General features: G+C 45.6%; 1 protein-coding gene across 3 annotated transcripts in view; it reads right to left on the bottom strand.

Annotated features, from left to right (window-relative positions):
* SPEF2 (sperm flagellar 2) overlaps positions 1-17955 on the bottom strand; it is a 1748369-nt gene that overhangs the window by 1110081 nt on the left and 620333 nt on the right. For all 3 annotated transcript variants that reach the window (XM_069627121.1, XM_069627123.1, XM_069627122.1), the window contains exon 15: positions 9940-10048. In XM_069627121.1, the coding sequence (XP_069483222.1) occupies positions 9940-10048 (109 nt within the window). The remainder of the gene's footprint in view (positions 1-9939; positions 10049-17955) is intronic.

Genomic DNA, 17955 nt, shown 5'->3' with positions numbered 1-17955 from the left:
ATGAACAAATGTCTGAATGTGCCGATGAACACACTAATGAAATAATAAGTAAATTTGAACAGTTGGTTAACAATATCAAAGAGGTCTCAAATCAGAAAAGAAAGAATACCAGTACGAGTGAAAGATGGAATCTCTCTAATAATAAAAACACGGTTTTTGACTGGACAATTCAAAAGGCAAAACAACAATTAAGGCATAGAATTAATGATATAAAGAATACTCAACCAAGCGATGCGTCTTCTTTGATAAAATTAGCCAAAAAACAACATTGCAGCTGGATGAGACAATATCGTACACTTAAAGCTAATGAAAGTTGGTGTAATATCGCTACGCATGCCCGAAATAATAACCACCAGGCCATGTGGGCTGCAATTAATTGTACTAAGACGAGATCCCCACCTATTAATGGTGTTCCAGAAAATAGATGGATTATGCATGTTAGAAATACACTTGGATTAGATGTTCCTAATGATGAAGGCTGTGAAATAGCTAAGGTTAGCTGGTATGGTACTTTTACAGTTGACAGCTTAACAAAACTGATAGAACAACTTAATGTCTCGAGAGCAACAGGCCCAGATGGGACCTGTAACGCCGTCTTATGGATGGCTCCTAAGCTGTGGGCACAAACCTTATTCACACTATTTAGTTGGATTGGTAAACATGCGATCATTCCCCAATCATGGCGAGAAAGCATAATCCTTCCGGTCCACAAGAAAGGAGATTGGATTATCGGATGTTAGCCATGTTAGACATCCCAGCAAAAATATTTGCTAAAGTGCTGTTGAACAAATTAAATGAATGGATCAACGCTAACAATATTTTACCGAGTAATCAATCAGGGTTTAGAGCTAAATCGTCCACTCTTCACAATATTGCCAACTGTAACTGCGGTTGAATATTCATGGACAGTCCGGAAATTGCCTGTCTATGTCTTATTTATAGATCTAAGTGCAGCATTTGACACCATTGTAAGAGGTAAACTTTGGATAAAGCTAAGAAACTGTGGGATTGATCCGGGACTTCTGCACATGATACAATTGCTATACTCAGATACCTCTGTACAGATTAGACTAGACGGAGAAGACAAATTGTCTGAAGCGATACCTACCTGCCGTGGTGTGAAACAGGGCTGCACCTTAGCGGCTACTCTGTTTAACCTCTATTTAGCAGATATCCCCGATTCAATTAATGGACTAGGAACAGGCGATGTAAAGATTTCCTTTCTGCAACTTGGGTGGCTTGGGTATGCAGACGACATTGTGCTACTAGATTATACCCCTGCAGGCCTTCAAACAAAACTTAATGCATTGGTTGAATATCTAGAGAAAAACAGCCTTGTGATTAATATTGGAAAAACAAAAGTGATGGCTTTTTTAGGTAAAAGCAAATTGAGTCGATCCAACAGCTATAAGTGGTTTGTGAACAATATCCAGCTTGAACTCGTTGATTGTTATAAATACTTGGGAGTCATCATAGACTATAAGTTGTTATGGAATCAACATTGGTCAGAGACAAAACTGAAATGTAAAAAAATAGAAGGTGCATTGACCCAATTTATTGGCAAACAGGGTGGGTACTCTGTACAAACGATCATACTGCTATATTCAGCCAAAATAGTTTGTCTCTTATATGGTGCTGAAGTGTGGGAAAAGAATTTTAAACATGAGCTTAACAAGTTTGAAGGATATATTTTAAGACAACTTTTTAGATTACCTAATAACGTATCATGTGAATATATTTTATTAGAATGTAATTTTAGATATGCCAGCGACATTTTAGAATACAAAGTGGCAATGCTATTTGTGAAATTATATTCTCTGAATAATAACACTTTTATAGTAAGCCTCATGCATAAGATCAATTTATAATATATGTATGACATATCTGAAGTGGGCTAAAGAGAATATGTTAAGTTGGATGAATGTGCCACAGTCAAATGTAAAAAGGCTTCTGAAAATGGCAATTTACACGCAAGCAAAAGAGCGTGATATGATATATGTTGCATCTCCAGCTACTGGGGGGCTATTCCTCGAAAATTGGTCGATAGAGGAATACCCAATTATCAAAAAGCGTTTCCCCACCCGATGATAGTAAGACTGTATTTACTTTTTAAATTTAACAAAGGTGATACGATGGAAGTTCTGGGAGCTAGACTTGAAATTCCAAGAATGCTGAGGTTATGTCGGCTATGTGGTAATGACAAGATCGAAACAACTTAACATCTGATATGTGACTGTGAAAGTCTGAACCAGTTGAGAATCAACTATCTGAAGCGTTACGATAACGCATGTAAGATAGAACATTTTGAGATAATATGGCAGAATCTCCTGGATGGTAATGATATTAACCTTATATATCATATGATGAAATTTTCCGAATTAATTTTCTCCATTTTAAGAGAACTGTCAGCTGGTATTTTAATTTAAAAAGGTGATGTTTAAATAGTTTTAGATAATTTGTGGTTATGATTGTTCAAAATGATTTATGAAATTGTATGTGAATTGCTGTGTAATATGTAAAGCCAATGATGGCTAAGTACATATATAATAAATTGAATTGAATAAAAAAAAATAAAAACAAATAATAGTGGAGCATTTGATGCACAACTATATCAACTACCTGGCACTATCCACATTGATACACGTGGCCTTATGTCTGAAATGAGTATTGCATGTAGAAGAAAAATGCTCCCAATCCCACCCTCAAAATAATTTCAGTGGGGGGGAACCACCAGGGGGCGCAGAGATGCACTAACGCATCTCCACTCATCTCCTCCGAAGGGTGCCGTCATTGGGACTTGAGCCCTCCCAGAACCCCCTGGAGTGAAGTGCCGACCCCCACCGCAGCCATCCAACACCGCGGGGCACTTGAATACCCCAACTCTGTTCTCCCCACGTGGCACCTTCGCTGCGCAGTGAGCCCTCGAAGACAGGAGGGAGGGAGAGCCCCGCCTCCCCCGGCGCCGCAGCTCCACACTAAAACAACAGAGAGCCGCGGCTAAGGCGAGGCCTGCAGCTTCATCGGACAGCGTGGGGAGAGCAGCCCCCCCAAACTTGACTGCAGCGGTCTCCCGTGCCCCACAGAGCCCATGCAGGGCTGCACAACACCTTGGGCTGCTTCCCGCCATTGGGGCTGCACCCGGGAGCGGCGCACCGGGCTCGGTGGCTTGCGCTGCGCCCCCGGGCTTCGGCGCTCAGTGGATCCGGCCCAGGAGGGCCCATTGGAGAGCTGGTTTGCCCCCGCGGCATCCTCAGCTCCCGCTTCTCCCAGGGGGCCAGCCCTCATCGGAGACCAGCGAGAGCAGAGGCCCACGCCGACGACTTGGAAGAGCGGCGCCCCCCACCCCCGAGGAGTGCCCACAGCAGTCCATCCATCCCCCCCGCTTCGGGCCCTCCCTGGATCTGGTGGTGGATCGGGAGACGTGCCGAGGGGGCACCAGAGCCCCCATGAGGTGAGAGGCTGCCCTAAAGTGCTGCATTATATTAGGGGCAAAGAGAGCCTGCCCCCGGACAATTGCGGTTAGGTCTCCGCCTTACCCCACATCAGTGAACACTCCCCTCCAGGGACTGCCGGTGCATATGCGACTGGACCCAATGTTGGGACAGGGGGGAACAGGCCCCCACTGGCTTAGAACCGGAGAACAGGCCTAAACAACGCCCACCCTAACAGTGAGCACAGGGCCTGGACGGCAGGCAGGCAGGACCTCTTCAGAGTCGTATCGTGGCCCGGCGGCGGTGCCCATTAGACTTGGGGCTTTTAGGGGTGGACCCTGTGGAGTGGTGAAGATCCGGGGGAGGCCTATGAACTGGAAAGAATCCCTGCAGAAATTCCGACGTTTGGCCCCGGGTCCCCTGACTCTCTCTGAGATGGCGGCCTAGACGCATCAGGAACTAACAGACACTAGCACGGTCACCAAGGGTATGGCCGCCCTCCTCGCGGAGATCAGAGGCTTCGGAGCGGATATAGCGCTACGTCTGGACACCTTGGACAAAAAAGTGGCCAATATAGATGACAGGGTTCAACCGCTGGAAAACAATACAGCCCCGAATGACATCTTTGAGACGCAATTTGACATGCGCTTGGCGGAGCTTGAGAGGAGGGAAGAGAAATGACCTCTAAAGCTTGACGATTTGGAGAACAGGGAGCGTCGCTGTGACCTGCGCTTTTTAGGCTTCCCGGAGCGCGAGGGTGAAACGCAAGCAGACATTATAAATGCTGTTAACGTGGTGGTGGGATCACTCTTTGAAGGGGCTAACACGAACAAACCGACTATTGATAGAGCCCATAGAGCAGGTGCAGCCAACAGAGGCCCCAAGTCCATTCTAGTACGATTCCACTACTTTGCGGAGAAAAGTAAAATTCTTGAACTGGCCCGCAAGAATGGCCCCGTGGACTGGGAGGGGGCCCAGATCTCGGTGTATCAGGATCTGTCTGCCTTCACCCTGGCGAGACGTCGGCTCTGCTCCCCGCTGACGAAAATGCTCCAGACCAAAGGGGTCCGATATAGGTGGGGATACCCTTTTTCACTTTCCTTTGAGCTAGACAGCTACAAGTATGCCCTGGTCACGGAGGACGATATTCGCAGGGTGTCGGGGGAGCTCCTAGATGATCCAAATATGGAAGTGGGCGAGCAAGAACGCGAGAGAGCCTCAGCTGGCCCCGGGCGGACGAGGGCTCCACAGGAAAGGCGTAAGGCCACAGGAAATTCAGAAGAGTGGCTCCGGCATCCCCGGATCTGCCCAACACTTGAAGAGCCCCCGGGAGCTCGACGATCAAGCGCGTATTCGATTCTGTGAGTGGGGATGCGACACAACTGTTCATGGACTCATATGGACAAGAGGGTGGGGGGGCTCGAGTTGTTGATTTTGAAGAGTTTAGGAGCCCGGAGGGGGGAGACAATGGTGGCCTGGATTGGTGACAAGATGAAGCTGCTAATCACCCAGGCGTTCAGGGGGGAGGGCGGAGGGTGGAGGGAAAAGTTGGGGTTTGTTCATTGGGGATTTAGTTGGGTCACGCCAGGTTTTCAGGTCTATTTTGCACTTATATAATTGTTTCTGGGCATCAGCAGGGTGCGGAAGTTCTGCGGGAGCATTGACATTTCACGCTCCACGGAGGGAGCCATGAGCCTTTACCATCGCTTTGATGGATGATCCGTTCCAATTCTTGACAGTGGGGTCGTTAAACGTACGTGGGCTTAACTCACCTACAAAAAGGTTGTTGGTGGTGAGAGAATTTTCAAGGCTCCGGGTTCATTTCCTATTTGTACAAGAAACTCACTGGGTTTGGGGTGGGGAACCTAAGCTAAGGGCTAAAAACATTGATCAGGTGTATGTGGCATCCTTCCGGGCTAAAAAACGTGGAGTGGCCCTCCTGGTCTCTCCGGGGCCCACTTTGTGGCCAAAGCACAGAAGTCGGACCCGGAAGGACGATATATTATGGTCAAAGGGGAGGTGAGGGGCCAGCTGTTCACCCTGGTTTGTATATATGCTCCAAACGAGGCACAGGATAGCTTCTGGGAGGGGATGAAAGAGAAAATTATGGCTTTCTCTGAGGTCACCCTATTGGTAGGTGGGGACTTTAACATGGTTCTTTGCCCCGAGAGGGATAGGAAGTCAGTAAATCCATGTCCAAACTTGCGTCTCCATAAAAAACTGGCAGAAGCTTTCCAAGAAGTCAATGGAGAACTGGGCTTGAGTGATACGCACCCCATTAAGCAAGGCCGAGACCCCGACTTTACCTTCTACTCAAAGCCTCATGCCACATTCTCCCATATCGATTACATTCTGGTAGACTCCACGCTTCGGGGTGAGGTCACGGACTCGGGGGTGGAGATTGTCCATTGGTCGGACCACGATTTAGTTAGAATAAAAAAGGGTATTCCCTCTGCCCCTGCATCCGGGTCCCTGTGGAGGTGCAACAACCTCCTCCTGCATGATAAGGAAGTACGCCAAACCCTTTTAGAACCCATTAAAGATTACTTCTATGCCAATGACAAAGGGGAGGTTGGCGTCATGGGTGTTTGGGAGGCATTCTAGGCAACCATTAGGGGCATCCTTATGGAGATAGGTTCGAGAAAAAAGAAGGAGAGGGGCCACAAGGAGAAACTATTGAGGGAAAAGATAGACACTATCCAAACGGGGGGGAACTGAAAACGCAGATGTTCCCCGGACAATGGGAGGAGCTACAAAGATTGCGCTCTAAGCTGGCGGACCTCCAGGTGGGACAAACGGAAAGGAAGCTGTCTTTCCTGAAACAGAAATACATGGAAAAGGGGGAAAAAGCGGATAAGATACTAGCTTGGAGGCTCTGCGAGCTTAGAAATAGTAGGAGGGTGAATTCCATTCACACCCCGGAAGGGGAATCGACCGCGAGAGACAGTAAGATAGCTGAGCAATTCAGACAATATTATGAACGGCTGTATTGCTCGGAGTACGCAGGGGACGGGACCGAAATAGTCAGCTTCCTGGACTCCCTCCCGATCCCGGGCCTCTCTCCCGACAAGGCAGAAACACTAGAACTTCCCATAACCCCACAAGAGATAATAGACACCATATCCTCTTTGAAGAGTGGAACAGCCCCGGGGGATGATGGGTACACTGTTAAGTTTTACAAGACCTATCGGTCTACGTTGGCCCCGTTTATGGCCAGGATGTTTAACTCGGCACTGGAACTGGGCTCCCTTCCACCCACGATGATGTCCGCTCTGATAGTAGTGCTCCCCAAGGAAGGGAAGGACCCCTCTCAGTGCCAATCATACCGCCCTATATCCCTCCTCAACGCCGATGTAAAGATACTGGCCAAACTTTTAGCAAACAGACTGGCGAGACTCCTCCCTTCCCTAGTACACGGAGATCAAGTGGGCTTGATTCCGGGACGCCAGGGATCAGATAACATGCGGAAGACCCTGGATCTTATGCATGAGGCTTCAAGGCAGGGGGTGGAAGGCTATCTCCTTTCATTAGATTCGGAAAAGGCCTTTGACTGCGTCGAGTGGCCTTATATGGGTAAAGTCCTCCGAAAAATGGGTCTGGGGGACAACTTCTGTGGCTGGGTTTCAGCACTTTACAATGGTCCCTCGGCGAGAGTCTTGGTTAATGGTGGCACCTCGGACCCTCTGGCCCTATCTAGAGGCATCCGTCAGGGCTGTCCCTTGTCACCCCTTCTGTATGCCTTGGCAATGGAGCCCCTGGCTATATCGATCAGAGCTGACCAGGAAATCACAGGGATTAGATGTGACAATTGCGACTTTAAACTCTCCCTGTTCGCAGACAATATCCTGGGGTACTTGACTAACCTTCAGGACTCTCTACCCCGATTATTCAGACTTATAGACTACTATGGCACCTTTTCGGGGCTCAAGGTGAACACGTCCAAGTCTAGCATTATGCCCATGGGTCCCGGGGATCATGACATCGGGGATAACTCCGAAATACTGGGAGTGAGAATAGAGCGGGTTTCCACCAGGTATTTGGGCACCACCATTCCCAGGGATCTGTCACAACTCTATCAATGTAACTTCCTGGGGATCCTGGCCAAGATTAGTAGTGATCTCAAACAATGGGCACCCTTCACACTCTCTTGGTTTGGGCGTATGGTCACGGTCAAAATGAATATCCTGCCCCGCCTACTCTACCTCTTTGCAGCCCTCCCCGTGGTGATCCTGGAGGCCTTCTTTGAGGCAATACAGTCCCGAGTCCTTCAGTTCATCTGGGCCGGTAAAAGAACAAGAGTCACATTTTCTACCTTGACTCTTCCTAAGTCTCATGGTGGATTTGGCCTCCCGGACTTTAGACTTTACTACAAAGCAGCCCAACTCCGGGTGACGTTAGAGCACATGAGGGATGACCTGGGGACATATCGGACTTTCATTGAGGATGTCCATACCCACCCGAAAAAAGTCAGGGACCTGCTAAGGGGCCCCCTAAGGCCCCCCCTCCCCACCTCAGAACGCACCCAACCTTAGCGGCCCTCTGGGCAGTCTGGAAGCCGAATAAGGACAACAAGCTGCTGTCATCCTGGCCGTCCCCTTTGCCATCGCTGTGTGGTCCCCCCCATCGATCTAGGCACCAGGGGCTTTCGGGATACACAGACATGGTCGGACTTGGGCCTGGAGAGGGTTGCTCAACTCTCTCGCGAGGAGGGTTTCATAGAATATGACCAGCTGACTGAGGCATTGGGTGACAACCCGCCCTCAGTCTTTCAATATTTGCGCTTGAAAGGAATCCTGACCCACCCTCTGTGGCCCGATAACTTCAAACGCCCCCTCACACCTTTCAAAACTGTCCTAGCTAAAAGCGCCTCCCGGAAAGGCTCTCTGTCTAAGTTCTATGGCACCTTGATAACGGCTAATCTGGAGGGTAGACAGCCCTTCAAACGAATATGGAAAGATAGGCTGAGCACGACGCTGGACGACCACACATGGACGGCAATCTTTAAATCTATATTCACGGGTTCACTGTACACCGCTGCCATGGAACATAGCTTTAAGATACTCCATTCATGGCATCGCCCTCCAGCCACCCTGTCCAAAATTTTTAAAGAGGTGTCCCCTTTTTGCCCCAGGATATGTCAACAACGGGGCACCTGGTTTCACATGTGGTGGGGATGCCCGGTCATTCAGGTGTACTGGTCGGAACTGCTCAGCTGGATTAAGGACATAGAGGGGTACTCCCCGACTTTACTTCCACTGGAAATCCTCCTGGGTACTCCTATGTCGGAGACAGAACAGCCTGCATTCCCGAGGGTCATTGGGGCCATGTTGAGGGTGGGGAGGCTAGCACTAGCCCAAAAATGGAAAAGTGTCTTAGCTCCATCCAAGGAGGAATGGCTTTGTAAACTTAGGTCGATCTTCACTTATGAAAAACTCACTGCGATAACAAATGATACCATGTCGGAATTTGTACAGGAATGGACCGCAGTGCTCCTTAACGACGATTGCATCTCTATGCGGCTGTAAAGTACAACCCTTAACGCCTGCATTTCACACTTCTCTCCACTAATCCCAGGGACCTAGTTTGGGCCCCCTACTTGCTGTGAACCGATCTGACCCCACTATGTCAAATTGTATGACTAATAACATATAGATATTTGAATGTTCTCTGCAGCTTCTATAACCTGCATAACCTCTAGACCTGGTATGTTTAAAAAGTTGGGGGCGGTGGAGTGGTGCAGTTGGCGGGATAAGAGTTAAAGCTAAAAAAAACTGTCATTTATGTTTGTTCAATGTATTGCTGGCAGGGATTGCCTGTGCACCCTACCTTATATGTATGATGTCAATAAAAACAAAGTTAAAAAAAAAAAAATTCAGTGACCCACAAAGTAAACAAAAAATATCTGTTGCTCTACAAGATGACACTAAAGATGGTTTTTACAGGGTCAAGACTATGTTCCAAAAACTATTTGAGAACAACAGAGAATAAAAATGAAACCAAAATGAATGTGGCTACTAAAATACCTAATGGATAAGAATAGGGATTATGTTTAAATGCTGTTGGGGCTTCAAATAAACAAAGTTTAATATAATAGTAAGATCTCAGGATACCAAGGGAGCTTCAAATTACCAGATTTGAGAGAATGTTCATATAAACTCTTTATAAAAGCAGTTGGTGGTTGAATATATTAGCCTGAAAAGCCCTGCAGTCACAACAGGTTTGCTATTTTTGATTCTGTATGGTTCCCAGTCTAAGAGTGTAGGGTTGCAAAATTCAAATGGAATGGGATCACTAGTAAAGTTCAAGCAAACACTGTATGCTATTTTAATGGCTTAATAATGTTCTTCAAAACATGCACAAAAGTAGTCGAGAGAATTAAACACAGTGTGAAAGAGATTAAAGTAACACACGCAATAGTCTGTCGAACACCAAAGCCTTACAGAATGCTGACAATCCGAATGGACGACAAACAATATATTCAGATTCTACTAAAATTGGCATAATTTACCGATGTTGTATCTGGTCTCTCACTGGATCTTGGTTTTCCTTTTTGCTTGCGTCTACATCAGAAAGCTCTGTAATATTTTCTTGCTGAATTTGATTGTTATCTGGCTGATCTGTTGATTAAAATAAATGTATTTTATAAATGATAGCTATGGGACTGTCATATGGCAGTTAGCCAATGATTCAATTAACAGACCTAAAACAATGTTTATTAAAAACAAAGTTCAGTTGAGCAAATAAATAGAAAAGCCACCAGCAGCCGCCCTCCACTTCAACTGTGATGTCTGTGTTTCAGTTAATAACAATATATTTCAAGAGTTCAGTCAAGGACACAAGCAGCAACTTTAGATCATCAGAGTGAACTGCTCGTGAAACTATTATCCACACTTCCCCCATTAGGACCTCCAGCAAGATTTCAGCAAGATTTCATTTGTTGAAAAACCTGCAATTTGTTTACCCAAAGATGTGTTTTTATCTTTGTGAATAAAACCTATGTACTTGTTCCTCCTGTACCTTAAAATAATAGGGAGGAACAGGAAGTTATTTCAAGTGACAAACAGGAGATTCATAAATATGCAATGTGCTGCAAGACAAAAGGCATTACCCAACCTGCACATAGTCAATGGCAATTCTATGCTTTACTTTGTTGGGCTACACCAGTAGCTTTCGATCAGCACGCTGGGTTCCTTAAGTAATTTTGAATTCAGGAATTTCATCCTTCTTAGTCATCTTCACCACAACGGTAGTGTAAGATTGCTGGATATATTTCCGTCTGGATAGTTTTGGCTAATAGGTGGGGCTGAAAGCGCTACCATTAAGCCGAAACTATGTAATTAAAATAAGAGCTTTAACATAAGAGCTTCAAATAGGGGCTTTGAATGAAGGTCTCTAATGCTTTTCAATGCAGATGACATATGAGGATGGATTTATCACCAACAGATCCAAGAGAGTCTACTCCCCCTCGGCATCAGCACCTCCAACTCCAGTATCATGCGGAGTACCTCTATTTGATCTCGCCAGTTTGGGTGTCTCCTACACAAATTATGCGGATGACACCCAAATCCTCATTCCTCGAACAGGATCCTACGACCATGATTCGAATTCGCTCAACCAAATTTACCAAATAATCCAGGCATGAAAGGCCCAACACGGCCTCTGCCTTAACGATGAAAAGACAGAGCTACTCTTCATAGGCTCTCAACACAGACTAAAAACACTTGACGAGTCCTATAAATCCTTTACAATAGACGGCATGAATATCAACGTCTCAAAGGAAGTAAAAACATTAGGTATCTATTGTGACTCTTCGCTCAGCCTAACTAAACAAGTCAACGCCACTACAGTGGCCTAGATATCTAAGCTCATCAATGCTTGCAGATCCTTCCTATCCCCTGCCAGCTGCACCACCCTAGCCAGGGCTCTCATTCTATCCAGATTGAATTACTGAAATGCCCTTTACATCAGGACCAACAAAAGAAACTTTTAAAAAATTACAGTTAATCCAAAACAATGCATTGGGAGCTGCACTGAATGTCCCTAAAAAGAATCATATCAGTGAGACTAGATGCTTGGCCCAATGGTTGCCAGTACAGGACCACATCCTGTTCAAAACCCTCTCCCTGACACACAAATGCATCTCACAATCAGCCCCCAAATACATATCAAACAAATTTTGCACTGAACAAACCTAATAGACACACGTGCAGTGTGTACACACATCTACTCACTATCCACAAATTCAAACTCCAGAAAGCAGGACTCTGGAATGCTTTACCAACAGCTCTAAGATCGGAATCCTCCTAATGGACCTTCCTTAAAAATCTGGAAACCGGACTATTTACTTTAGAACAACATATCTAATCCAGCCATTGCCCCTCCCCAGCCCTCTCCTCCCTCCCTACCTGCAAGCACACACTATACCACTGGATGAAATGTGCCATGAAAACCCCAACACACGTGCCTAGGTAATCAACAGTTTTTTTTATATCATGTATGTAACAAAAGCATATCATAATATATCTACTACCGAACAATGTATGACCACGTATCCTACTGTCTCACTGTAACCATCCACCATTGACAATATGCATGGTGCATAATGATAACACTATTTATGTACGCACCTCCTAAGAATGTCAGCGCCCAGATGCCCCAGGGTTAGGCGCGCTTTACAAATGGCAAAATAAATAAATAAATAAATGTGTGTTGTCCCACACATTTAACGCCCATCTCTAAGTGGAATATATATGATTCTCCTCCCATTCCCACCCATCTTTCTCATACACACGCCTTATAGTTTTCTTTGTTTCCATGTCTTGGGTGTTCTAGTCTCTTTTGCCTTTCTATCCTCTCTTTTCAGCCTGAGTCCTTCTGCTGTTTGCACGCCTGGGGGCTGTGGTATCCTGCATGATTTTACTGCTGTCAGGAGACCCGCTGTATTAACATTGGTGGAGCCAGAGCACTCTTGGAGCCCAGACCTGGAGTTCAGGGAGTTTGTGTTTCTGCATGGACCAGCTATGTGGGCATTCCCTCCCTGTATTGGGAGAGCCTGCTCCACAAGCTCACCAACAAGGTGAGTCCGAGCATGCTTTATATCAGCAGTAAGCCAAGAGTGCCATGCGACTGGCGGCTTTCTTGTGCTAAGGTTACAGTTCCACGGATACACATTAGCAGAAATTGTCGCAATGGACAAGAAAAAAAACTGAATAACTTCTGTTTTTTTTTCTCCAAATTATGTTTATTCAAACAATATAAACAAGAACAATAAAATGAATACAGTTACTTTGATACATAAAGTAACATTTTTAAAGTACATCATAACAGCTCAATTCTCCAAACGGTATGAAAAAAAAAGATGGAAGATAAAGAGAATAAAAGAGTGATAAATACCAACAAGAAGAAATGAAAAACGAGAGAAAAAACAAAAAAAAAAAGAGCATTAAATCCTTCACATATCCCCTCATATTTATAAAGTTGATCCTTAGCGTTAAAGGATACCTTCTCCCTCCTAGAAAAGAGGGACAAACTCTGTAAACAATCATCCACACCGGGGGATGTCTCGCTTTTCCAAAATTTAAGAATATGCTTTTTAGCAAGAGGAAGAGCTCTATATATCCAAAACATCTTACTATTAGACAACACAATACTTGAGGGGTACAGTCCCAACACACCAAGAAGAGGGTCTCTTGGGAGAGATTGGCCCAAAACCAAATCTATTCTCTGAAAAACAGCATCCCAGAATAGTTGAATCTTTCTACACAACCAAAACATATGGAGCGTGGTGCCCACCTCTCTTTTACAGTTCCAACAAACATCTTCATTACACAGCTTACACAAGTGCATCTTCCAGGGGGACCAGTACAGATAGTGAGCTTAGATCCAGGTCAATTTTATATATAATTGGACCCATGCACACTGTATTCCATTCAGAATCCGACAATACATGATCCAAATTTGATTCCCAATTCCTTCTACCACATTGTGCTGTTGATTGAGATGTAGGAGGAGTAATTCACTTGTACAAAGTAGACACAGACAAGGGCATACTCTTTGAAAGGCGCAAAATTGTAGGTGGATCATGTAGTGCAGCATTCATTGAAGAAAAAAGCACCACAAAGATTTATTTCAGAACATTATTACGGCCTATTTCATTTGCTTTCAGCTTGTATTTTAAATGCAAAAACTCAAAGTCCACCACATCTTGACCATTATGCACTTGAACAATTCGCCAAATATGTGCTTTTTGCCATGAGATCAACAAAACTACATAGTTGCCCTGCTTCACAGCCAGGTTTTTCCACGGACTGGAGTCTGCACATAGAAGGTATTTCTCATGATGTATTTCATTACTCTTGCGCCACTCCTTTACAACATGTTTTATAAAAGGTGGAGTCGTACTAACCAGCAATCTCTGGTCTGCAAATAGAATAACATCTAAGGGTGTGGGCGAAACAAATTCCTTCTCTATTTTAATCCATCCTGCACTACAAGTTTGGTCAGCCAACAACCAATGATGCAGAGTCTGCAATGAAAATGCTCTTTGATACCGTCTTATGTCTGTATAACCAAAACCACCTAAATGCACCAGTCTCAAAAGGACCTCTTTCGGGATTCTGGCATGACCTTCTTCCCCCACAAACAAATCTATTCAAGGACTTCTTAATACTCAGTAATAGTGTATTTGAGAGAGACAGAGGAAGCATACGAAATACATACAGTAACTTTGGGAGAAGGGTCATTTTTACTACATTAACTTTACCCCAAAGGGTCAATTTTAACTTCTCCAATTTACAGCACAATCTATTTATTTCCTCAATTTTCAGGTGGATATTATTTACCAGCAGAGATTCAATATCCCTATTGACATGAATGTCCAAATACCTAAGCCCTCAGCCTGCCCACATCTCTCGGCCCACATCAAACAACCCCCTGTGACAAGCCAGGGATATGGTGAAAATTAGAGTTTTTGTAACATTTATTTTATAATTAGAGAAGCAATCAAATTCCTGCATCGTCAATAAAAGTTCAGGATAAGAGCGTTCGGGATTTGAGATTAAGGCCAAAAGGTCATCCGCATACAAAAGGACCTTTGAAACATAATCCCCAAATGGAATACCCATTATACCCGGATTATTTCTAAGCATAATGGCAAGGGGCCCAATAAATAAATCAAACAATGGAGACAGGGAAAAACCCTGTTGAGTCCCTTTCAGAATCCGGAAGCAATCCGAGAGACAACCATTAACAGTTACAGCTGCTTTCGCACCATCATATAGAGCACTAAAGAGTTTAAGGAATTGTGGCCCACAGTTCTTTCTAAGCAAAACCTAACGTAAAAAAGGCCCAACTTACTCTATCAAAAGCCTTTTCCGCATCTATGCTGACAGCTGCGTATGCTTCTGCAGAGTCCATCTTCAGGTAGATAACATCTAGTAACTCCGGCAAGTTATCATTACTACTTCTTCCACTTACAAAATCAGTCTGATTTTTATTAACCAATTTTGGAATCATGCCATTTAGACTTCTAGCTAATATTTTTTCTAAAAGCTTTACATCTACATTCAAGAGCAAAATTGGCCGATAGTTTTCACATAATGTCATGATGCCTACCCCGGAAGCACCAGGACAGGCCCAGCACCCCCGGGAGCAGGCATCATGCCCTCGGGTAAAAGCCCAGCGGCCCCTAATAGGGGCTCTTTGGACTTTGTCCTGGCGCCTTTGGCGCCAGGCTCATGTTGGACATCAGTCCTGGCGCCATAGGCACCAGGCTCATAAAAGAGGGTGTTTGGTGCACTTACCTGACGCAGACCACGCTGCATGAAGCCTCAAGCCAAATGAGGCTTAGGAGGGACTATTTTCTCAAAGGAACTATTTTACTTGGGTGGGGACCGTGGAAGAATACTTACCTGGAACTTCTTCCAAGGCTATTTAAACCACGCCCGGACTGCCACACGTGCTTCGCGTTGCTCTGCATCTAGCAGCTGAACGCTCACTGTGCCTGCTCCTGCATCTTGCCTCCAGCCACGCCCGCCTCGATCCTGGGATACCTGAAAGGAAGGGAAGAGAAAAGGTGAAAACCAAGAACTTAATCTAATTTCTTACCTGTCTCTGGAATCATCACGCCAGCGATCCTGAAGATAGACATTCTTTAAAAGCATTGCGCTACTTGTAGCAGCGCCGCGCATCACTCACCTGCCTCGTGGGCTCTTCACTATCCACCGCGACCTTCTGGGCATTCCGCCACATCTCTGCACCTGCAGGGGAGAAGAAGAGACAAAAGGTGAGCAGGGGAACAAATGAGGAAAGCCTGATTTTCCGTCACAAGACTTACCTGGCCATATTTGACGGAACCACTCCTCATTTCGGGTCGGTGCCACTTCTTGGCCTGGTACCGCACCCCGGCCCCTAAGGGGAAAAAAGAAAGACATTACTAGAGGGATTCTGTCACGCCACGGGACTCGAGACGGGTTTCAAGAAATCCGCGATTCACCAAGAGTCTCGCTAAACCTAATGTAAGACGGAAATGCAGCAAAAGAATCCTGCATTTCCGACCTGATTCATGCAGAAGGGCTTGGAAGTTACCTTGGCAACGGTGGAAGCCGTTGTCAAGGGGAGGGAGTCGGCGTTCAGGAAGCAAACACTAGTCACATGACTTCCTCTTCTTAAACTCCGCCCTGTCCTAAGTTCAGTGCTTCTGATTGAGCTCTTTTTGGTTTACTGCTTCGATTTGTGCCTTGTTGTGATTCTGCTCACGTTTTCTCGGACCTGCATTTTGGATTTCCCTAGTCTGTCTTGGTACCTGGAACTTCTGTTTTTTTCGACTTACGGCACTCGTCCCTGGACTCGCTACTTGCCTGCTCCCTGGTTCTGTCGCCGCCTGCTTGTGTTTTTGATTCGGAATGGATTTTGGCTTGCTGTTCTTGACCCCCTTGTTTTTGACGCCTTTACGGATTTCGGATTTTCCGTGTTTGAGTTCCTTTCTGTACACTCACTTTTGTGACTTCCACATACTCTTTGTAACGATAACTTTCTCAACCTCGCTTACTTGCGGGCTTGGAGTGGTTCAGCCGCTGCTGCACCGCGGAATAGTATCAGCCTCCGCTGCATCGTGGGATTAGGAGTTCTCAGCCTCAGCTGCACTGTGGGATCCTGCCAGCCTCCGCTGCTACGTGGGAGTGTTGTGTTTCCCATTCTAGCCACCCCGTAGGATTCGTTGAAGACCTAAACCCGGACTCAGCCTCAGCTGCACCTTGGGAGAGATCTAGTGGAACTATTGTGGTACGGTAACTTGTGCTTCATTCTTATTTCCTTTTTGTTCAGGGAAGTGGGTCACCCCAATCCATACGGGTTAGATAGGAACTTTTCTCTCACGTTTGGCTATCCAAGGGATATTCTTACCTACTCATACTGCTTATCTAACATAGGGGTTAGGCTATTCATTGTATCATTGATCCCTCAGTTTATTCTGTTTCTCACGCAGTGGTTTCTGTTACAGGAAATTTCCACGACTCCTGACTAGAGTTCTTATAGTTCTAGGTCTTGCCACTAACCTCGCAGGTTAGTGTAATAGATATCTTGCTCGTAATTTTTGCTATAGAATTCACATTATTAAATAATGTATCTTTCTTCACAGCCACACGGTCTCCAAGGATTCCAGTCTTTCGATTAATCAATCTTTCTGGATGTTCCTTTGTACATTCAGAGAGGTATATTGATAGAAAGAATTCTTCCTCTACACTACGGGGTCAAGTTTGTGAGGAAGAATTCTGACAAAATCAGAAGCCTCATAAATGGAATCTAACGAGACCCTGGCTAATTTGTTTCAGTTAGTGGCAGATTTGCGCACTGACATGGCTAATGCGCATGCCACGACCCAACAACAGATCTTGGAAATACAAACAGCCATGCATCCCCCCTCCCTTCCGGTTCATCCACCTCCATCCACTTCGGGTGTAGGTGCTGCAGCCGCACAGGCCGAAGCAGGGCCGGTTTACGTCACCTCACAGTTTCCGCTAGCTCCTCCTGAGCGGTTTCATGGGGATCCTAAACAATTCAGGACATTTTTGAATCAATGTCGGTTACACTACTTATGTCGCCCAGGATCTTTCCCCGATTCCACAACTAAAGCAGCCTTCCTGTTATCCCACCCTGGGGGTACTGCTGCAGCATGGGCTAACCCTTTATTGGAAGAGGGTAGCCCTCTACTGTTTGACTGTGATGCATTAATTGCAGCCATGGGTAAGGTTTTCGATACACTGTACAAGGCCCAGGTTATGGAGTTGGAGTTGTTAAGTTTACAACAGGGGGATTCAACTCTTCTGGCTTATTTGGCCAAGTTTAATCAACTGGCTGCTGAGACAGGGTGGCCAGATGATTAGAAGGCCTCGCTTTTTTACAAAGGGTTATCCGATTCATTGAAAGATACTCTTGCTTTGGTACCAGTCGTCCCAAACACATTTCCAGGGTTGTTGGAACTGGTTCTACAGATCGATGCCCGCAAGGCCGCTAGAAAGGGTGAAAA

This window comes from Ambystoma mexicanum, chromosome 6p, assembly GCF_040938575.1.
Source record: "Ambystoma mexicanum isolate Mex_15411 chromosome 6p, UKY_AmexF1_1, whole genome shotgun sequence".
NCBI classification, from domain to species: domain Eukaryota; kingdom Metazoa; phylum Chordata; class Amphibia; order Caudata; family Ambystomatidae; genus Ambystoma; species Ambystoma mexicanum.
Note: the sequence above shows the minus strand (reverse complement) of the source record. Positions and strands in the feature narration are given on the sequence as shown.